This window comes from Arvicanthis niloticus, chromosome 6 (assembly GCF_011762505.2).
Source record: "Arvicanthis niloticus isolate mArvNil1 chromosome 6, mArvNil1.pat.X, whole genome shotgun sequence".
Taxonomy (NCBI): domain Eukaryota; kingdom Metazoa; phylum Chordata; class Mammalia; order Rodentia; family Muridae; genus Arvicanthis; species Arvicanthis niloticus.
In genome coordinates, this window is record NC_047663.1 from 38,697,389 (window position 1) to 38,720,367 (window position 22,979).

A 22,979-nucleotide genomic window follows, 5' to 3' on the forward strand; every position below is an offset into this window, starting at 1 on the left:
AACAATTAAATCATAACCAAACTTGTAATGAATCTATGTTATACCATGTGACTTCACTAAAGTTCTGGTTCTGAAAAAGCAAGACCTGAACTTTGTACTGCTCCTTCACAATACCTGAACTGTTTCATGCTCCCGAGAGCACTTGGCTCAGATTGGATATTACTGTTTGCTCTGAACTCTACACTTTCCTGCTCCTACTGAAACCTCATAGCTTAATTACACAAAATAAAAAGTTTAACATTTTCCCACCTGCTTCTTTACTACAAATTAATATATTTCTGTATTGTGTTAGAATGTCTGTTTTTTAAAATTGCTTTTTTAAAAAAGTGTGAGTTGCTGCACTGAGTTCTATTTTAAAAATCATTAAATTTTGGCTTAGAATTAAGACAGAATTTCCAACAATGGAGTAGCTGCCCCCTCCCAAACACACTTCTGCCATTTTTGTGCTATGTATTTATGACAAAACAATCTTCTGAGCATTAACAACTATAAAATATTAAGTAATTATCAATTCTGAAAAGCAGTAAAACTGAAGTATCAAATATTCTACCAAGAGTAATATTTTATGTAAAAATAAACAATATCCATCTCATTATCTTGTGAATTGGCTTTGATCATTAAGAAATGGTAAAAGCAGAGCTGGAGAGGTGCCAGCAGTTAAGACTTTGTTGTACTTTGAGAGGATTCAGGTTTGGAACCCAGTACCTGTACTTATAACCATCTATGTCTCTAGTTCTGGGATCCAGAGCCCTCTTCTGGCCTCTGCAGGTATGTACAACAGTGCATTTATATTTATTCAGGCAAATCATATATGTAAAACATAAAAATAAATAAATAATTTTTAATGCTGCAATTATATGTAATTTTAAATCAAGTAATTGATTTAAAATAAATTTATAATGTATTGTCAGAAAATGGTTGATTTGTATACTTATTTTATGTAAATATATATTGAGGGTTGCATGAAAATTTATTGAGTGAAAGGGGATCTTGAGAGGAAAACATTTAAACTCTATTCTAGAAAATGGTCATTACAAACAAATCAAAGGAATCATAGATGGTGATAAACTGTGAGGATTAGACATTATACAAGTCCTAGCACAAGGACTAACAGTAAAAAAGTTGGTAAATCTTTTCTAAATTGCCTGCTATAGTTTGGGTGTCTCCAAACTGTCCACGTGTTAAAGGTCTGGTCCAGACTAAGGTTGTATAAGAAGCAGCAGAAGCTCAAGGAGAATCATCCTGGTCACTAAGAAAGAATCTTTTAATAAGATGGGCCCCTGTGACCCTCCTCACATGTTACTTCCCAGGCACAAACAAAGTGGATTTGGTCCACCATGAACTCTTGCTACATCCTGTGCCACCTCACCATAGGTGTTGTCTATGCAGTCCCAATCTGGTGCTAGAGGCCTACAGGATTCCTGGAGAGGGGCTTGTTTTCAGTCTCTACTGGGATCTTGAAGAAGTAGGATTTAATATCAACAGCATGGATGAACTTGCCAACAAGTGTGAGGTCGAGCAGATGAAAAGCAAAATGTCCTTGCTTTCCTTTCACCTTCCCTGTTTCTTTATCTGGGCTACCACCAGATAGTGTGGGCCAGATTTGGGGTGGGTCATCCTGCCTCAAATAATCAGATTAAGAACCACCTTCACAGGCATGCCCAGCATCTCGGATTTTAGTTAATTCCAGATTAGTCAAGTTAACAATCAAGATTAGCCAACCAAAGACACCAAAGCAACAGAACTAAGTATTCATGATCTAAGGCCACCAAAAGTATGAGCCAAGATAAACCCTTCTCTTCACAGGTTGAGTATCTTGGGGTTTGCTTGTAGTGATAAAGGTGACAAGCAAAGGTGAGGGCAGAAAACATTTGCACTGACAAAGGGCTTTACACTGAAAAAAATGTAATGGGCAAAATGGGACAAGAACTTACAAAGATTTCTCCACACAATAAACTTAAAACCCAGCTCTTAAGTCACTGCAAAGGAAAAATGACAAAACTAGAATTCATGCAGAATTTTCTGTGGGCTAAGCACGCAAAACACTAATAAAGTAGCACATGACAAACAAACCATAAGGTAAAGAAAGGCAGGGAACAGCATGGGAAGCTTTGAAAGCATACGCTAGGAGTTTCAAAATGCAGCTTCTCCTAGATGATGCTCTGACTCCAACTAGGGACAGAATATCTCTTTAGTATATAGTCCTTCCTCTGCATAAAGGACACTTGAAATAATATTTTCTTTATAACTGTTGGTATTCAATAGCACCATTTAAACAGAATAGCACACAACATCTTAGAGGGAACAAACCACCAATTCAGCCAAGGCCTCTGTTGACAGATTAAAGTAAAGGCAACAAATAATTGAGATTCAATGGTTACTTCCACAGTCAGCCTCTTGAGGATATACTATAACACACAGGCAAGAGTTACACATGAGATCCTCAGGTCATCTCCTATATTACATGAAACCAGAAGGATATACACTGTGACAAAAATCACACCTAGCCCAGAACAAGCAGTTTTATAAATTGATTATGAATGCCATTAACATGGATTCTAATTCAAAGAAATGAGAAGCCCAGGTAACTCCTATGTGAGCCTACCCTAGACTGAATGCATCAAGCTTTGCATGTTGAACAGATGAAGTGCTTAGTTACATTTTACATGAATTCTCCACAAGCTGACAGTTGAGTTTACAGTAACAGAAGCAAGACATTATCTGTAGAGTACAAGCAAAAGAAGAATGCTGAAGGGCAATAAAAATAGAAGTGACTGTGAGACTCTAGAACGGCTAGGGAGTCGTTTTGATTCAAGTTTTGCACTAAAAAGGCACTCCATTTCTAAAACAGCTTGATTCCCTCTTTTTTCAAAGGTGGCTGCCCCCTTAAAAGAAAATATAACCCAAGCTTCGGGAGCATGGTGCAGCTGCTTCTTGGTATCACAGCAACATCCCCAGCCTATTTTTGCTGCATGAATCTCAGATTCTCAATCACTCTCATTAATGGAAAAAAGCTTTATTCAGGTGTGATTAGTAAATTAATTAGTATTTCCTAATGTGGCAGTTCTAGAAAAAGGTCACTGAATTGAAAAATTTCTCAAATATAGAGATGAAAGAAGGCAAACTGGAGGACTAGAGGATCTAAAAAAAAAAAAAAAAAAAAAAAAGCCTGAAAATACCTGGTAGTGAATATAAACTTACAAAAGAAATGAGCCATGGGAACTGGGCATGTGGTCCACACCTGTGAGCCCTGCCTGCAGGGGCTGAGGACAAACAGGGATACAATGAGATCTTGACTAAAAAGGCAAGCAACCTCAAATATAAAATATGAAAACTTAGTTGTTTCAGTCTCCAATATCTGTAATATTTGATCAAAGTTAACTTCTAGCCAAAATAGACTGAATCTCTTAAAATCACAATGGACACCAGAAAGTGGTGGTACTCGATTTTGATACCAGCACTTGAGAGGCAAAGACAGGTGAATGATCTCTTGTGAGTTCTAAGCCAGTCTGGTCTACATGGCGAGTTCCAGGAGAGTTGCTATACAGAGAATCCCTGTCTCAAAAAAACAACCAACCAACCGACAGACCAACCAACCAAACCACTCAAAAAGGAAAACAATACAAAAAAACAAAACAAAACAAAACAAAAACCAATCACAATGGAAAGAAAAAAAAACAAAGGCAAACTCAAGGTGTCTAATTTTTAAAATTGATTTTATATTTACTTTGTTAGTGTACATTAGTATGCAGAGATCAAACAACAACCCTGAAAAGTTGTTCTCTCCTTTCACCCTGGACACTAGGGACTGAGCTCAGGTCTTCACTAGCCCAAGACATCTGTTTCTGTAAGAAGTGTCAAATAGGCTTCTCAGAAAACTTTTTTTGTATTTTGTTTGTTTGTTATGCCAAGCCACTGCTTTGCATATGAGATCAGCTACCTAATTCTATTTGGAATTTTATGTGGCTCAATGTTCTCAATCCTGGCTTTAAAATTAAAATAGCTTCAACGACTTAAAAACAGAACAAAGCAAAGCAAACAAACATAAAAACAGAGTATTTGGGGGCTAGGCTTGGTGGTGCATGCTTTTAATCCCAGCAGTTGGGAGGCAAAGGCAAGCAGATGTCTAAGTTCAAGGCCAGCCTGTTCTATAAATTGAGTTCCCAAGCCAGCTAGGGAGACTGTCTCAAAAAAGATCCTGTTTTGCAGACATTTTGTTTAATTGCTCTTCTTACTATATATAAATAGTATTGCTAGTATTTTTAGAAGGAACTAAGGTTAACTATGCAGCTAGAATGAGAACCATAATGGCAGGCTAAAGCACTGACCACCAGTTGAGGTTTAGTTAAAACCCAACACTAACACTGGGCCTTGTGACACATGCCTGCAATCTCCGAATTAGGGAGGTGAGGCAGGAGAATCATCAATCTGAGGCTAGCTTGGGCTACATATGAAGAACCTGTCCAAAACAAAATGCAAAAAAACCATCAAAAGCCCTGCCAGAAAAACAAGTCAGAAGGCAAGGACCAACACCTAAGGTCATCCCCTAACATCTACACACAAGCAATTGCTAACATCCACACATGTGAATGTAAGATGTAAGAAACAAACACAACCAAAACAAAACACAAAAACCCCAAACACAGACTACTAGGTTTTACTATATCAGGATCTCTCTCGTACAAGATATTTATACACATTATTATATAGTTTTGTGAAATGCTTCTATAAAGCAAGGATTCATTTAAGAAATGTCACTATTTATACAAATTATAAGACAAACTGAAATTATTTTTCTTCTTTAGATAACCTGAAAAGGAATTTTAAAAGTGGCCCAGTCCACTGATGCCTGAACATCATGTTCACACAGCCAGATTTAGGCTTCTCTTGTGATATTCTTGTAAAAGAAATTTAGGTTCTCTGAGTGAATGCATTAAACTACGTACAGATCCAAAGTAAAAGTAAAGGCTGTTAGCACCCACATGGTGGCTCACAACCAGCTGTAACTCCAGTCCTAGAAGATACAATGCCCTCTTTGGGTCTCTAAGCATGAATGTGTTACATACACATAAAATGAAGACAAAGCACCCATAAGCAGCAATTAATTAACTACAAAGTATGATGCGCACCCCCCCGCCCCCAACAAGGGTCTTATGTTATAGCTCTAGCTGGCCTGGAATTTCCTATGAAGACCAGGCTGGCCACAAACTACAGAGATCCCCCTGCCTCTGACTCCTAAATGCTAGGATTAAAGGCCACTACGCCTAATCTCAAACAAATTCTTAGAGCATTTACACTCAAGCCAGGAAGCCCCAGGGATCCACCTGTCTATGCCTGTGAGTACTGTGCTTACAAACATGTACTACCACTACCATTACCTGTTTTTTAGTTGGTTGGTTGTTTTTGTTTTCTTTTTCTTTTCCCCCTCCCCTGAGACAGAATTTTTCTTTGTAGTCCTGGCTCTCCTGAAACTCACTCTGCAAAGCAAGCTGTCCAGAAACTTAAGAGATCTGCCTTCCTCTGCCTTCCAAATGCTGGGATTATAGTGGTTCACTACCACTGCCCAGCCAGCACCTGTTTTTTTTATGTGGGTGGTGGGAACCAAACTCAGGTTCTCATGCTTTAAGACTTAGCTATCTCCCCAGTTCCTCCAGCAGCCTTTTAACTTGAAGCAGTATTTACAGAGTCTCATCCTTATGAACTACTTATCTATCTACCTACCTATTAGAATTGTGGCCCTGGAAATATCAAAATCAGGGCCCTCTTTCCATCTCCATTTGTAAATGTGTTTGCGTTCTTAGGTTCAATGAGACCAGGGAAAGCAGTAAGGAAGTTAAAGCATAAACCTGAGAATACAATGTTCAACCTGTAGATGATATGTCACTATAACAAGAGCTATTTCTATTTCTTGGGCAGCTCCATGATATTGTCTACCTTTAGTCTGAAGAGGCTATATATACAGCAATGTAGACTGACATCATCAAGATACCACTCTCCTTCTACAACCAGTCAGGCCCAAATGCTATATTCAAAAGAAACACAATAGGGGTGTTCAACAAGCTGGAGTCCCCTGTATAGTCTGTGACTAGACTCTGAAGACACTGCACAACTCACAGAGGTCTGACTGTACCTTAGTGGATTGATTCTCTGCCAAAGCTTAAATGCACCTATACTGACATGGATAACCCACAGACACTACAGTCTTCATAAAGCTTATGAGAAAACACCGTTATATACAGAAGAGAACAGGGACTTTGTTTCTTTTCTATCTCTGAAATCGTATTTTCTACATAATGTGTGTGTTTTTCTATGTTGCTGGGAACCATATCAACTTGTCAGGCATCTGGACAGTCATCAGAGTATCAGACACCTACACTATAGTTCCAAATCTGCAGGGAGCCGTGCGACCTATCATTTTCCTAGCCTTTTCCCCAAACACTGACACTTGCATTTGCTATTTCTCCATCTTGTACGACAACGAAGCTGGTAGCACATGTCCACAGACATTCTGGACTTTAGAGCCTTTTATTATTAGAATCCTGGAAGCTAATTAAATTGGAAGTATGATAAAGGTAGAAGAAGTGAGGAGAAGGGGAAAAAGTCGAGCAGCTCTTTCCAATTGTAACAAAGGTACATTTTAGACAAAATGCTCAAAATAACTGCCTCATGTAGAAAAGGCACAAACCGATAAATATTTAAAAGATAGAGGGTATTTTTTAGGGTATGTGAATGTTGAAGCAGAGTCTCATTTAGCTCAGGTCTGCCTCAAACTCACTTTATAGCTGAGGTTGACCTTGAACTCCTGCCTGTCCTCTCAAGTGATGGGACTACAGTATGTGCCACCACACCCAGAGGCTTAAGGCAGAGGCTTAAAAGCCTGAAAGAGGGTGACCATTAGGAAGTCACTTTAATGATATTCAGGACCAAAGAAAAACTTGTAAGAAGCTAAGAAAAATAATGTACTCTGGTAAGGACATTAATAATTAAGATTGCCAAATAACATGTTGGCTAAATACCAGAAGTTCTATTTATAAGCAGGCCAACATGATAAACCTATACACGTGCAGACATACTGCACTGCAATGAACAGAATAGTAATGAACTCTCTAAAGACAGATAGTTCTGTCCTTTACAAAGAACATTTCTGCTCATCAAGGAAAGCCAAATCAAGTTCTCTAGTCTACCATGAACTAAAAATAAGCAAGAGAAACAAAGATGCTTACCAGGCTATCCAGTCCTCCTCCTAAAAGATCCACTGCTCCCATCTGCATGGAGGACACTTGAGGGACATTCACTGGGGGACCCAGGTCAAGATTTAAAAGATCCCCCAGAAGGTCACCTTGAGAGGGGATGACCTGAGGCTGTTCCAGGTTGGTTGCAGTGGTGGTGCCAACAGGGCTATCACCTGCATCAGTGCTGCAATCAAACACAGAGGAAGAATGAGAAAAAACATCTTCATGCACAATGCAACAAAGCAGTGACTGTCATGGGTCTAATTACAAAACATTAAAAATGCAATCAAGGGATTAACCAGGGCCGAGACAGCTCCACTGGTAAAAGTTCTTGCTATTAAGATTAATCCCCAGAATCTACACATGGAAGGAGGGAAGTCTCTCCCACAAACTGTCTTCTGTGAGACATGTGCACACACACACACGCAGCAAACAAATACATGTTAAAACAAAACACCTAAGGAACCTTTGAAAAGACTGGAACACAGAGGAGTAAGGAGAATAGCAGTAAACAAGCATTAAGAAAAGGATGAGTGAGGCTGCTAATGGGGAAGGGAAAAGAGAAACAGAAGACACTTAGGTTTGGTCTGGTTTTGTTTTGCTGCTTAAAAACACATTCTACAACCACAGCTTCAAGATGCTTAATTCTGTTATGTGTTAAGACAAATAACTACAGATGCCAGCAGTCAACTAAAGACAAGTGACTGGCCGTCAAAGCTAGACAAAAAAATCTGGACAAAAATTTATACACACAGCTCAGGTAAATAGCCAGCAGAAGTTGTGTTGGTAAGAGCAGGGGATCTAAAAATCAGACATCCAAGATCAAGTGTAGGCTTCACATAGTGTTAACTATAGGTAACAACTCTATGACCAAGTTTCTTAGTCAAGCAAATGTAAACAATATCACCCAAGTCAGGCTACCAAAGTGAGGCTCCAACGAAAGCATGATGTTAAGTGGTGGAGTCTTGTATCGTATCAGCAGTGACTATGGTTGGCTCATAAATTCCCTAAGTATGAAGTAGGGAGTATGAAGAGAAGCACTGGAAATGTTCAGACAGACCTTCTGAATTAACCAAGACTTTCAGTCAGAGAAGAGAAGGAACAGGTATTATGACTTGAACCTGGAATGTCCCCCACAGGCTCACAGTTTGAATATGCAGTCCCTCACTTGTCACACTATTCTGACAGTGTGGAGAGTATTCAGGGGATACAGGTAGGGCGTGGCAGGCAGAGTAGATCACTAGAGGCAGCTTTTGAAAGTTATACCTGCTTCCTGTTTGCTTCTATGAGAACAAGCTGCTGCCTCACACTCCTGATGCCATGAATAGGAGTATCCCTGTCTCCATGACTTCTCTGCTATGACAGAGAAAACCCTGGAGACCGTGGGCCTATGGAAACCCTACCCTCTTGTTTCTGTCACCTATTTTGCCACAGTAGTAAGATAAATGTGCTAGTTACTTGTCTCACTGCTGTAACAAAATCTCTGATAGAAGCCATTAAGAATGTCTCTGGCTCACAGCTGGAAGACTGGCTCACCATGGCAGAAAAAGTATGGTGGCAAGAGCAAGAGATGGCCAGTCACACTCTGTCCAATCAGGAAGCACAGAGCAATGAACAAGTGTGCTCAGCTTACTTTCTCCTTTTTATTCAGTTGTGGACTGCAGTCTGTGTCAGTACAGCCCACATTTTGGGTGGGCCTTCCCAACTAAATTACCCAATCCAGATAATCTCCACAGACATGCCCTGAGGTTTGTTTCCACAATGTAAAGTTACATTTGCCTCTAGTACTAGCCTGCTCTTCTCTGCTTCATCTGCTACCACATGAGCAAACAGCTGCCTCACGCTCCTACTACCATGAATAGAGCAAAGCCCTCTGAAACCTAAGGCCAAATAACATACTGCACAGGGATGGAAGGACAGTTCCTTAGTGAGGAGATCCCTTCTACTTGCTTCCTCCTTGAAGGTATTTCTGCCAGAAGTTATCACATGAAAACTAACTGAAACAACATGGGATTTCAGAGATTAAAGAGACTCTATGAAAGAAAGATGCCTGAGGAGAAGAATCAATAAAGCCATGTCAAGAAGGGACAAATAAGGGCAGAAGTACAGATGTAAGAAATACATGAACATATAAGCTAATCTTTGCATGTGAGCTTCCACCAACTTACAACATGAGCCATCCAAGAAATATGACACAATATGTGCATTTATTAGTACCTCAAAATAGAAGGTAAAAATGCGTAATTTTCCTTACTACAATGAAAGAATATTCTAAGAGGTTACATACAGTCAGAGTATAAGATTCAAGAGAAACATGGAGATTCAAGAGAAATATGGAAGAAGACAAATCATGGGTATATACCCAAGAAATTCAATATCCAGTGTTTCCCATTGTGAAGTCATGTAAAGTAACTGCACAAATGTCATCAAAGAAACTCTCAAACCTTAACTTGCCTTAAATCAGACAGCTCTTTACCACATCACGTTTACAGAGCAGCTGGCAAATGTTGAGCACAATTAGCACTTAGGTAGACAACACTTCACTCTTAGCCAAATGATTCTGAAAGGCCTAGCGATGCCACCTCTGAACCTCTGCAAGAGGCAGGCCTTATTTCATGTCACAAGTACAGCACTAACTTTTGTTGCAGAGGAATTAGGGAAGGACTGTACAAACATCATTTTCAACAATTCACCACACACACACACACACACACACACACACACACACACACACCCCTTTTAGTTTTGGATGGGTTGGGGTGCTGCGGATTCAACATAAGGGCCTTATAGGTGCTAGACAAGCACTCTACCATTGAAGTGTATTCCTAAGCCATCATCCCCATTTATACCAAAGGGTACTTCTCTTGTATCAGTTTTTAAAGACAAAAATAAGTATGAATGGATAAGGGGCTTTGATAAGGAGCTATGTATAAAGCCAGACCCTGTTGCCCAAGCTGGCCTGCAATCTTAGCTTCATGGGAAGCTTCTAGGCTGTACAACGAGTTCTGGCCAGCCTCAAGCACATAACACCGTGTCTTAGAAAAACAAAAGCAAAAAGAGTTTATTCATGTTCCTCTTCCCTGATTATAAAATTAAGGGAGATAGAAAGTTGCATGTTTCGTGTGCTCTGCTCCAAATATACTTTTCTTACTGATCTCATTAACCTAATTTGGTGACGACAACACAAACTAGGCATACAGAATGGAAAGCTGTATCTATGTGTAGACTCTAGTGGTTTATTATACATCTCAATCCTGCCAAAGTCTTTTGTTAATAGTTTTCCCATAGTCATTTATATAAGAGAAATAGTGTCTTGATAACGTTTCTCTGTGTAAATGGGCATGTGCCAACCCATGCAGGATAGAGGACAGTTTGAGGTGTTGTTTCTCAGGTGCCATGTTTGCTTTTTTTGAAAGATATTTTTCTTTTCATTTATGTGTATCTGTCTGTATTTAAGTGTCTGCTGCATGTGTTCCATATCCAAGGAGACCAGATGCTGATCTGAGTTACAAGTGGCTGTTAAGTCACTCAGTGACACTGTGGACTGAACTTTAGTCCTCTGGAGAGCACAAACAATGCTGAGCCACTGAGCTGTCTTTCCAGTCCACACTGCCTTGCTTTTTGAGACAGCATCTCTCATTGAGACCTGTAGCTTATTGATTAGTTTGGCTAGGCAGTGAGCCCCAACAACTTCCCAGTCTCATGTCCACTGCTCACTACAGGCACTCACTAACTACCAGGCCTAGCTTTTTTTCACTTGACTTCTGGAGATCAAATTCACTTTACCAACTGAGCTATGTCCTCAGCCCCAGTATCTAACACGTTACCAGGGACTTAAGCAACTTTCAAACTTTATTAATACAGATAATAATCACAGTAACTGTCTATAGTTTTATTGTACTCCTAGACTGGAACTCAGAGAAAAGAAGCTCTTCAGAGCAGCAAGACTGTAGGAAGCACAGCAAGCTCTTTTCCAGTACAGGGCAGAAGAAGACAAACTGCCTACACAGCAAGTGACTTCTCGCTGAAGAGACCCCCACCTGCTTACCTCCCATGATGAATTGGCAAGTGTTTGCGATGAATCCCATGACTCCCTTCGACAAAAGCATTTGGAGGTTTATGGTACACAGAGGCCAAAGAACCAATGTGGCAGATGAGCTCATCCAGGAGGGTAGGCTCAATGAGGTCTGTCTCTTCAGAGATCAATGGCTTCTCAGACAACACTACTTCTTTGGCTGTCACAGGGTCAGTTGAAAGAAGGCGCCAATAAATATAACCCCGATCTCGAAGGTCAGGATTATCAGAATCCTAAAGAAAAGCAAAGGCAAGGTGATTTAGATGGATTTGTTCTCTACAGAGATACCAAGGTGCCAGACTTACTGTCAAGGCACTGTTGTAGTAACCTTTGCAGATTAGCTACTAAAATGATATGTTACTGAGAATTAATAATGGCAAATAATTCTATATACCTGATGTTTCAAGGAACTTAAACATATATTGAGATGGGCCCAGACCCAAATTCCAAAGCAAGAAGAGAAGAAAAAAAAAAAAAACAAAAAAAACCACAGTTAAATGGCCTTGGGAAATAAAAATAGTATTTTAAATAATTACATTGAGGTATGACGAGATAGCTCAGTGGGTAAGGCAGATGCTGATAGGCCTTGTGTTGGGCCTTGTAAGCTGAGTCCAACCTCTGCGACCTAGGACAGGAGAGAATACTAACTCCCTACAAGTTGTCAACTGACTTCTATAAGCACACATTGTTGTGTATGAACAGCCATGGATAAATAAAATGTGTGAGCCTTAAAAAGAATATTTCTTATTTTACTTTGTAACAATGTTCTACTTACATATATTTAAGTGCACTATGTATATGCAGTACCCACAGAGATTAGAGGAGGATGTCAAAGCCCCTGGAACTAGAATTACAGATGGCCATAAGCAACTATGTTGGCGCTGGAAATGAACTCTGGTCATTTGCAAGAACGGTAAGTACTCTTAACCACTGAGTCATCTCCCTAGCTCTCATGTGTAAGCTAAAACAAAACACCAAAATTGCTACATAAGTCATATGTGGAGGTATACACCTCTAATTCCCACACTCAGGATACTGAGGCAGAAGGATTGCATGAATTTGAGGACAGCCTAGGATATGGACTGAGTACTGAGCCAGTTAGGGCTACATAGCAAGATACCCTCTCTAAATTAACTAATTAATACAAATTAATAAATATGGCCATGAATATTGGCAGGAATTTTCTTGGCACATATTATATCTTACATCTGTTTTCCTCATACATTCCTTAAAAATTTTAAAAATGTTTTACTTAAGAGTATGTGTCTATTTGCCTATATATGTACCATATGTGTACAGAGCCCACGGAAACCAGAAGGTTGTATCAGATTCCCTGGAACTGGAGTTACAGACATTGTGAACCCCATGCAGGTACTAGGACTTGAACCTAGTTCTTTTACAAAAGCAGCAACTGCTCTTAACCACTGAGCCATCTCTCTAGCCTTATAACTTCCTTCTTGATTCAAACACCTATATGCACCTCCCATGGAGACACTGGGTAAGTCCCAGTAATAGAAAGAGACTACACACAGTGCCTGACTCAAGGGCTCATAAAGGTACAACAAATTAGAACAGCAACCCCAAAAGGCCCAACAAAGAAGTATTAAAGAATATATAAATGTATGTGCTTTCAAAAGAATTAACACTTAAATTTAGTGCTCTTTTTGTTCTAGTTTTAAAATAATTTTATACATATTCATGGTTTAAAAAAATTATAATCTGCTCAGTGTAGTGGCACACACCTTTAATCCAAGAGGCAGAAACAGGCAGAGTTCACTGAGGTCGAGGCCAGCCTAGTCTACATACTGAAATGAGACCCTGTCCTGGAAAGAAAAACAAAAGCAAGCAAACAAATTATAATCATGCCACACCAAGATTTTTAAAGCTGTACAATAAAAAAGAAAATCTTTGGTAATTATCCAATCCCTTCCTAATGGCCACTCTGCACTCGCAATAACCATGACTAGCAGGCTGTATGTGCCTGTCGTGATGAGTACACATGCTTTTGGCACAGGAGCCAGTCTCATATTATACACATTGCTCTATAAGCTACTTTTATACACATTCACACACATAATAAAAAATAAAATAAAATTCTAAAATACTTCTCTAAGAGCACTTATAAGTGAATTTTTAAGAAGTAATTAGGAATAGAAAAAATGACTGCTCAGAATTGGCAAAGTATTATAGAAGGGGTTAAAAATTTCATAATATATTATGAAATATATTAGAAACAGAAGAAATAGACAGAAAAATGGTTAATCCATGAATCAGATTCCATGTGTAGATACACATCCTAACAATTATGTTAAAGCCAGCCTGTTCTCAAATTCAATTCAAGACATTACTAAATTGGATGGACTCATCATCATATTAGTTACACTACAAATAAAAAAATTATTTTGATTTTTATGAATCTGAATAGTGTCATGATTTTTTTCTGTGCTAAAAATTGAATATAGGACCCTGTGTGTCATAGGCAAGTGCTATATGACTGGGTATATTTCCTAGCACTTTAATAATTTTTTAAAATTTATTTTGAAACAGGGTCTCACTAAGTTTCCCAGACAGACCTTGAACTTGTTGTCCTCCTGACTTAGCTTCCCCAGCAGTTGAGATTTCAGGCCTGTGCCACCAGGTCTGGTCACATGTGACTTGTTATATATAAGGTCAATGGCCACATTCCCAAATGAGAATCCACTTGAACTTTTTTCTTCTGTCCAGAAATATGTAATGTGATGGTTAGGGTTAACTGTTAACTTGATAGTCTATAGAATTACCTGGGAGATAGGGCTCTGGGCATGCTGGGAGGAGAGGTGTAGTTATATCCATTATAATACGGACATACGTAAAAGACCCATTTTAACTACTGTGGGGTCCTGGTGATACAGATGGAGAAAGGGAACCGAGCAGCACATGTGCCAGATATAATTTACAGAATCTGTTAAGAAGCATCATTTTAGTATTTTCACAACTAAACCCTGCCTCTAATGAACCTTCTTGGGAAGTGTCTTGGCTAGTTTTACTTCAACTTGACACAAACTAGAGTCATTTGAGAGAGAAACTCAGTTGAGAAAATGCCTACACAAGACCAGACTGTAGGCAAGGATTTTCTTAATTACTGATTGGTGGGAGAAGGCCCAGCCTATTATGAAAAAGGCCATCCTGGGGTCAGTGGTCCTGGGTTCTATAAGAAGGCAGGCTGAGCAAGCCACAAGGAGCAGCCTTTTATATAAGCAGCACTACTCCATGCCTCCAGGTTCCTGCTGGGTTTGAGTTCCAGTGTTGGCTTCCCTCAATGGACTATGGTTCAGGATATGCAACCAATAAAGCCTTTTCTCTCCATGTTGTTCTTCATTGTGGAGCTCACCACAGCAACAGCAGCCTTGAATGAGACAAGAAGTACCATCAAGTCTAACCATCAGGAGCACCACAAATTGGCTTTGCGGATGCTCTCAGATCTCTCACCTGTGTGGCCAAGCTCAAGACCTGTTGGACCAGCTCCTGTGTTTCTGACGGCTTCTTAAGAAACAGCTTCACTATGGCAGTAAGCAGTGTGAGCTGCACCTAAAAAACAAAATTCAACATCATCTCTAATTCCTATTTTCTCAACTACCAGTCACTGATGCTGGTTACAGGACGGAAGGCTGAAGCTCAGCCAGTGCAACAAGCAGCAGCCAAAAGCCGTCTCGGAAGTACAAAGCAATCACTGACCATGTGCTAGCCTCTTACTTTCCAGTTGCATTTTTTTTTTTGGTCAAAAAATGGCTTGTTTCTGGGCCAGATATTCAACTGTTGTTTCTTTTTAATAAAAAAAAAAATGATGATGATGATGCTGTGTCTGGATGTATGATGTGTGAGTGCATGTGTTCCAGTAAACACACGGAGGTCAAGGACAACTTTGTGGAGTCAGTTCTCTCCTTCCACCTTTACATCAGTTCCAGGGACCAAACTCCGGATGCCAGGCTTGTCCTCTGAACCAGCCTTTAAATCTATTTTTTAAAGTACACACATAAAGTAGTAAGACTGGCTCTTGATCAAACTGTGTACTATTTACTTTGGCCAAAGCCTACAAGCCTGAAGGACTCATGAAATCCTCTGTCATACTGGGATAAGAGCCAAACAGAATTGTGTCAGATGACAGCCAATTAGAGGAAGCCTGCTGTGCCACTATTAATATTAAGTCTATTAAATTACTATAGTGAATTGCATGCACAAACTTCTATTTGTGATGAGGACAAATTCCAGGAAGAAAGGGCTTACTAACCTGACTGCCTCTCTGGGCCTTTGACTCTAGTTTTAGTAGGGGAGAGGGACAGATGGGGAGAAGTCTAATCATCTATGAAGTATCTTTTCAAACCTGGACATCCTGCACTGTGTTGAGCAACAACAAATACCAAGGACAATGTGTAATTGTCCTTAAGTGACAGAAAATAAAAAGCTGACTAGTGCTCGCCATCACTGCAGGGAAGCTCACTCACTCCAGGAGCAGCACCCGCAGCAGTAAGAACTGACTATGTGGGTGCTTCTCACTCTCTGGGAGTGCAGGCTCACCAACCTGTGTTTCAACAACCCTCAAATGTTCCAACACCCATTTCAGTCTGTGACCCACTGCTCTAAGCTCTACGATCTAGAAAACTGACCAAAAGGATCATCCCTTTTGAGACAACGAAACCATGACAAACAAACACACAAAAGAAACTAGCTAACATTTTACTCTAGGTTCTGAAGAGATCTAGAACATGGGATGGAAGAGACTTACCTGGGTGCTTTCATCATGAAAACCCTCCAGGAAGCTCTCTAATAATTCATCTGCATTATCGATTCTTTCAGCATATTCGCCTACAATCCAAATCATAGCTGCTCGGGCATCGGGTTCATCCAGGGAGTCCAAGTTCTCACACAGCGTGGCAATAATACTTTCATACCTGTTACAACAAATGGACTACAGTTATTAAGGCCAAAACTAAGAACTGTATTTAACAGTAGAAGCTAAAGTAAAAACCATACCCAAGGGACTCCAAGCCACAGAGGATTTTACAGTCAAAAGTAGTAAGTCAAAAATGTATGGCTTCAATTTTTCTTCAAATATGCTTTAAAATATTTTTTATTTACAATTTTATAACTTTGCATATATGAGGGTTTAGCTTGCATGTGTGTGTGTGCATCACATGAAGGCCTGGTACCTGCAGAGTTCAGAAGAAGGTAATGAATCCCCTGGGAGTGGAGTTACAGAAGACTGTGAACCACTGTTCTTTAATTATGGTTTGTTGTGTGTTGTTTGTTTATTTTGTTTTTGAGACAGGGACTCTCTTTGTAGCCCTTGCTGTCCTATAATTCACTCTGTAGATCAGGCTGGCTTTGAACTCACAGAGATCTACCTGCCTCTTCCTCCTGAATGCTGGTACTAAAGGTGTGTGCCACCAAAACCAGCTCAATTATGTTTTAGTAACTAAGCTTTAAACTTTTACAAAAGTTCATGAGACAGACTTTCACAAGGGAAAAAAATTAACCTGTGGTATAAGAAAATACTATTATCTTGCATCTAAAATCAATTTTTCTAATAACTACATGTTCATCATGCTGAATTTCTGTCCTTCACTAACAGAATTTAAACTTTTGTTTTTCATTACTGAAGACTGAACCTAGGATTACATGCTAGGCAACCCTTTCCCCATGAGCAGTACCCTCAGCCTACTGTTTTCTTCTGATTTTAAAACAGGATTGGGCTGGAGAGATGGCTCAGTGGTTAAGAGCACTGACTGCTCTTCCAGAAGTCCTGAGTTCAGCTCCCAGCAGCTATATGGTGGCTCACACCCATCTGTAATGGAATTCGATGCCCTCTTCTGGTGTGTCTGAAGACAGCTATAGTGTACTCATATAAATAAAAAATGAGTAGTTAAAAAAAAAAGGGGGGGGGGGGTTGCTAGGTTGCAAAGGTTGGCTTGAACTTGTACTTGTCCTGCTTTGGCCTCCTGAAGAGCTGAGATTATAGGCCTATGTCACCAGATCCAGCTGGCTAATGGGACTTTACACATTAGACTGAAACAGAATAAATTAATGTGGATAACTAGTATACTAGGCCAAGTATCTGCCCTATTCCTACTTATTAAGCCAGGCTTTTGACTATTTTCTTGAAATTAAACTGTCATAACCCCCTGGTTACACAAGTTTTACACATTTCTCTATTGATCATATTTTTTTTCTTAACCTATAACAAAACAGTTTAGAAACCCAATCCTTCACTTTTGGAGGAAGTTCAGTAAAAGGTGGTGGTCCTCTTTCTAAAAATAACATTTCTCAAAACAAAACAAAAAACCTCACAACAAAACCCCAAATCCCACATGAATTCTGGACTGTGCGTCTCAGAATCAAAGTATTTTTGTTTTGTAAACTAAGAGGCTACAATCTGAAAACTTTGTGATGTAAAACTACTCTTGTGGGAGAAGTTACAACACTTCAGCAGAGGCCAGAGGGACTAACTTAATACATTCTGCTGTTTCCCACAAGGCAGTGGGGCCATGTAAAGTAAACAGCATGGCTGTTGGTGCCCTGCCTTTTTTTTTTTTTTTTAAAAGAAGAGTGGTCTCATGAGTCATCTATCATGTTATTCTGAGAGGATAAAGTACACAATCATTTGTGTGCCATAAAGCAAGTGTGTCCAGACAACTAAGAATAAATAAATAAACGGCGCCTCTGAAAACAAACAATCTTGTGTGTTTGATTTCCTCTCTGCCCATAGGCAGCAGATGCTTACGCTGAGACTCATTTCTACAAAAAGAATAAAGCAGCTGCATATGGTGGCTCGTGCATGTACTTCCAGCACATGTGGCCAACTGTAAAACTCCATTCCCATCTTTAAACAACAAGTTTTTAGTGTCTGTTTGCTACCCACTTATGTATCTTTGACTTTTCATTAAAAAGATCTACTATGACCAGTTATATTAAAATTAATAATTCTTACTGAATCAATTTCAAAGTGTCTTACTTATACATTTCCCAAATGATTTGAGAAAGAAGATTACATGAATTTTGACATACTTGTTGGGGTATTTTCGGAAGATGTCCCTGATGACAACAATTGCCTCTTGGACCACATAATTTACTTTGGTCTGGATTAGATCAAGCAGTGTGCTTACACAGCGTTCTGCTGATTGCTAGGGAGAGAAACATCAAAACTTAAGTCAATGCAATAACACTATCTCAACACAAAAAAGAAAAAGGAATCATTCAAATACATTGACTAAGTCAGATCTCTGCTAAAGCTACGAGAGTATGAGAGGCTAAATTATACAATGTACATCAACACTAAAAATTCTAGGAATATACCAGATTTTATTCATTAAAAAACATACTGAAAAAGGTTCTGGGTTTGGATTTGTGTGTTTTGCTAGAAGCAAACCTAGGGCTTCCACAGGCTAGTCAAGAGCTCTACCATTGAGCTATATCTCTATTTTCCACATAATTCTGTTAAATTAGTAAACATTAATCTGGACAACTAGAAAAAAAAAAAAAAAAAAAAAAAAAAAAGCCAGGGAGGGTATGAGGAAAGAAAGGTAATTAAAGAACACATTAAAATTGGGGATCCTTACTGGAATTCTTATGTGAACAGAGAGTGAATAGGGTGGTTTGGGTGTTTCTTTACTGGTCTCCCTTCCTCCCTCTCATTCCTCTCTGTGCTGTGTGTGTGTGTGTGTGTGTGTGTGTGTGTGTGTGTGTGTGTGCGCACACCCCTGACATGGGTGCTGAAATCTGAGCTCCGGTTCTTATGAAAGATTAGCAAACACTCTTAACCACTGAGTTGTCTCTCTAGACCCCTGCACAGTGTGTTTTTAAATCTCCTATAAATTTTGTATGGATTTACAAATACAAATTTTTTTTTCAGTTATCTATGGCTCAAAATATCCTAGAAGAGTTTGTTTGTTTGTTTTTTTGAGACAGGGTTTTTCTGTGTAGTCCTGGCTGTCCTGGAACTACTTGCTCTGTAGAAAAGGCTGGCCTCAGACTCAGAGATCTGTCTACCTCTGCTTCCCAAGTTTAAATTAAAGGCATGAGCCACCAAATCTGGCTTCTATTCATCTTTTATTAATTGAATATATAATACAAACTGATAAAAATAGATTTCTTGATACTGTGATACTTTTTTAAAGGATGGGATTGTGAGAAAAGTCCCCAAATTTCAATAAGTCTAAACAATTAAATCATGTGTCTCTTGTCAGGATTCAAAAGGAAGCACACAACATCATCTAAGACTTTTGACTCTCACAAGCCTCCAGATTTAGTCATCTAAAAGGAATGAAGATGTGAGATAAGTAGAATCACTAAGATACAAGTCCAATCTAGACTCTGAGAAAGTCTATAACTCTAAAAAAGAAATCAATAAGTGGTACTGTATTAGGGCCAGCCAGATGGATCATCAGATAAAGGCCCTGGCCACCAGGCCTAATGACCTGAGATTGATCCCCAGGAGCCTCATGGTGAAAGGAGAGAATCAATTCCTACAAACTGTCCTCTGACCTCCACATATGCACCTTGGCATGCTGCCTCTTCAAATAATACATATATAAATATAAAAAATAAATAAATAGGTAGCATCAAAAAAGTTAAAATCAAAACAAAATACAACACATAAGGACACATATTAACCAAAAGCAACGTATAGAAAATAAAACAAAATAAAAGCCAAGTATAGCAGCTCATACCTGGAATTCTACATTTGAGAGACTGAGGCCAAGGGAATGTGAGTTTGGGGCCATACAGTAAGACCCTGTCTTAAAAAGTAAAACCAGCCCCCAGAAAAAAAAAGTAAAACCAGCAAGCACCACAAAATACTTAGGGGAAAGGGGACATGTTGGAAAGATAAAAATCTATAACAAAAAAGTCAATAAATAATAATAAAATTATTTATAGATATGGAAGTATCAAAAGAAAAATCAAATACAAAAAAGTTAAAAGTCATACTTTTTGGGAAGTGGGTATAGGTAAAGAAGGGACAGTGATGTTTTGTTAGAAATTCTTTATCTGAGCCTGAGAAGGCTTAGAGACTAAGCGCAATGGCTGCTCTTCCAGAGGACCCGGGTTAGAGTCCTAGCACCCACATGGTGCTTTATAATCTATCACCTGAACTCTAGTTCTGGGGCAGGGGGACGAAACCCCCTTCTGGCCTACACAGGTAGTTAGTACACACAAGGTGTTGACATAATGCAGACAAAACATCCACATACATTAATTTTTTAAAATTATTTAACTCATTAAGTATATGCTTTATTATTTTGATAAACTTCAATGTATACACACTGTAAAATAATGAACACTCAGAATCTCCTATGTGTGATCTCATCTCCTGTGGAGCCAGCCTTACCTCTACTTTGATGGCACACCGTCCAATGGCCCTCACAGCTTTGCGAACAAAGTCCACATCAACTTCAGTGGCATATTCCTTCAGCTCCGCCAGAACCTGTCAAATATCCAAGCAGTGGATAAACTTTAAAGAGTTTCAACAGGGATTCAACAGCCTTCTGAATGCCAGAGCTTAAACTCTAAGCCAGCACAAACTTAGGACGGCTTAAGGTCTGACCTGAGCAATGTTGGCTTGGGATGCAAGACGAATCATGATGTCTAACTTCTCTAGTTTAACATAGATAGGATCATTGTACTTCACAAAGAAGACTTTGATTTCCTGCTTCAAGATTTCAGGCCTGTGATACACAAACACAAGAAAGGAAGGTGATGGAATGTATTTACTGGCATATCCTCCTCAGCCTGTGTTAAAATCAAGTCAGTCTTTCTGCCTGCCCTCTTCAGGGGGGGAAACCCTCATGTCCTGCCTAAGCCTCTATTGTGCCTCCCTCCCACAGCAGTTATAGCAGTCGTTATAGCAGTCACACTACTATGTAACATTTTTGTTTCCACAGAGAAAAGTTGAGTGTCAAGCTCAGCGCTTAGCACATTCTAGACAAGTGTTCTGTCATGAGCTACACTCTCAGCCCATCTACTCTCATCAAGTCCATTTGGCATCTGGTTTGCACCCTTTCTAAGTATGAGAGTGTATGTGTTACCAAGGAGAACTGCTGAGGAAGAACAACCCAGTTCTCAACTACAACTCTCCATGGGGAGTACATTCAAAAGAAGCACTTTAAAAGAGCAAGCTGGCTGGAAGCAGTGCTGCCACCTTTGATCCCAGCACTTGGGAGGTAGGAGCAGGAGGATTTCTGTGAGATGGAGGTCAGCCTAGTCTACATAGTGAGAGTTTGTTTCAAAAAAACAAAAAACAAGTGAAAACAAAACAGCCCTGAACTGTAACACACAACAGTTACTATGGAAAGAACAGTAATAGCTATAAAAGGCTATGACTGGGCAAGTGCTACTATCTAACATTTCGCTTTCACACGGTAAAGAACAAAAGAGTACCAGTCTATGGAGTATTTATATGAAGCTTAATCTGAAGATCACCAACATTTTAAAACCACCAGCTCACTAGTTCCCACCTTTTCTGGACAATTAGGTTGATGTTCCTCAGGGCGACATACTGTACTTCAGGCTCCCCAGACAGCAAAGTGACAAGTGGAGGCGCTAACTTCTTTAGCAGCATATTGTAGTAGTCAGAGTCCTTGGGTAACAATTCTAGAAACTTCATTAGGACTTTTACTGCTGAAAGCACCACTGCAGAGTTGGCATGGGATAGCCGAGGAGTTACTCGCTCACAGATGCTGAGGGCAGAAAGGGAAAATCAGCATCCAGGATTATGGTACATTTGCTTGATTCATTCTATCAAGTAATGCTCCAGAGTTCCATGGGCCGAGTACTGACAAACCAAAGATTCGGTTAGAAAAGTCAAAGTTCCATGCTTAGGTCAAATGGGACCCAACACCGCAGAAGCTTCATGCCCAGCAAACTACAGGCTGAGCAGGGGCCTCAGTAGACTCTAGAAGCCAGCAACAGGAAAATCCAAACCAGAAGGAAACTAGTAATCCCTGACACCTACACTCACCCCAGTTTCCGTCTTCTTTTTGGTCTTCTGTCTCCCCACATGTTAGAGCCCCCTGCCTTACAGCTCATCTCTACCCAACCTATAGAAAGTCAAATCAAGCATCCTAAAAATTAATCATGGCAAAAGGTATCAACCACCTGGGACTTGGGAAAGAAATAGGACGGCAGGAAAAGCTACACAACCTCTGCTTTCAGGTTAATAAGAAAGACTCAGAAACAGATGAAGGTTCGCCTTTGTTTAGGTTTGGTTTTTAGTATCAGAATATTATTGCAATGTTCACCCAATTCTTCGTCTTCTAGTCCCTACTACCCAAGCTTAGACTCTCGTTCACACACGCAGTGTTCTCTGAAATCAACCTAACTTTGCTAGCTCTTGGGCAACATCCCAAGTTAAGGATACAAGATAAATGGCTGCTTACTCTCTTCCTCTGGCCCCATGGCTGACTCCTGACTTCTGCCAGGCCTTTAAAACAAGGTCCACACTCTTACAGAGGACTTCTTGATTACTGCTTTTTTAAGAAGTATAATTTCAAAAAATAAAGTGAAATCTTGCTGGGTGTGATATACACAGCTCCAATTCTAGCTCACAGGAAGCAGTGGCAGAAGGATCTGAGTTAGAGGACATAAAATACTAATAGTTTGAGGCCAGCCACAGTTACATAGTGAGATTGTGTCTCGATGAA

The 22,979-nt window shown here is 39.7% G+C and overlaps 1 protein-coding gene across 10 annotated transcripts in view; it reads right to left on the reverse strand.

Moving 5' to 3' along the window:
- Ap2b1 (adaptor related protein complex 2 subunit beta 1) overlaps positions 1 to 22,979 on the reverse strand; it is a 103,110-nt gene that overhangs the window by 46,886 nt on the left and 33,245 nt on the right. For all 10 annotated transcript variants that reach the window (XM_076936161.1, XM_076936157.1, XM_076936159.1 and 7 more), the window contains exons 7-14: positions 21,795 to 22,016; positions 20,885 to 21,005; positions 20,669 to 20,764; positions 18,349 to 18,464; positions 16,070 to 16,235; positions 14,776 to 14,874; positions 11,281 to 11,540; positions 7,224 to 7,416 (exon numbers count right to left, since the gene is read on the reverse strand). In XM_076936161.1, coding sequence (XP_076792276.1) covers positions 7,224 to 7,416; positions 11,281 to 11,540; positions 14,776 to 14,874; positions 16,070 to 16,235; positions 18,349 to 18,464; positions 20,669 to 20,764; positions 20,885 to 21,005; positions 21,795 to 22,016 — 1,273 coding nt within the window. The remainder of the gene's footprint in view (positions 1 to 7,223; positions 7,417 to 11,280; positions 11,541 to 14,775; positions 14,875 to 16,069; positions 16,236 to 18,348; positions 18,465 to 20,668; positions 20,765 to 20,884; positions 21,006 to 21,794; positions 22,017 to 22,979) is intronic.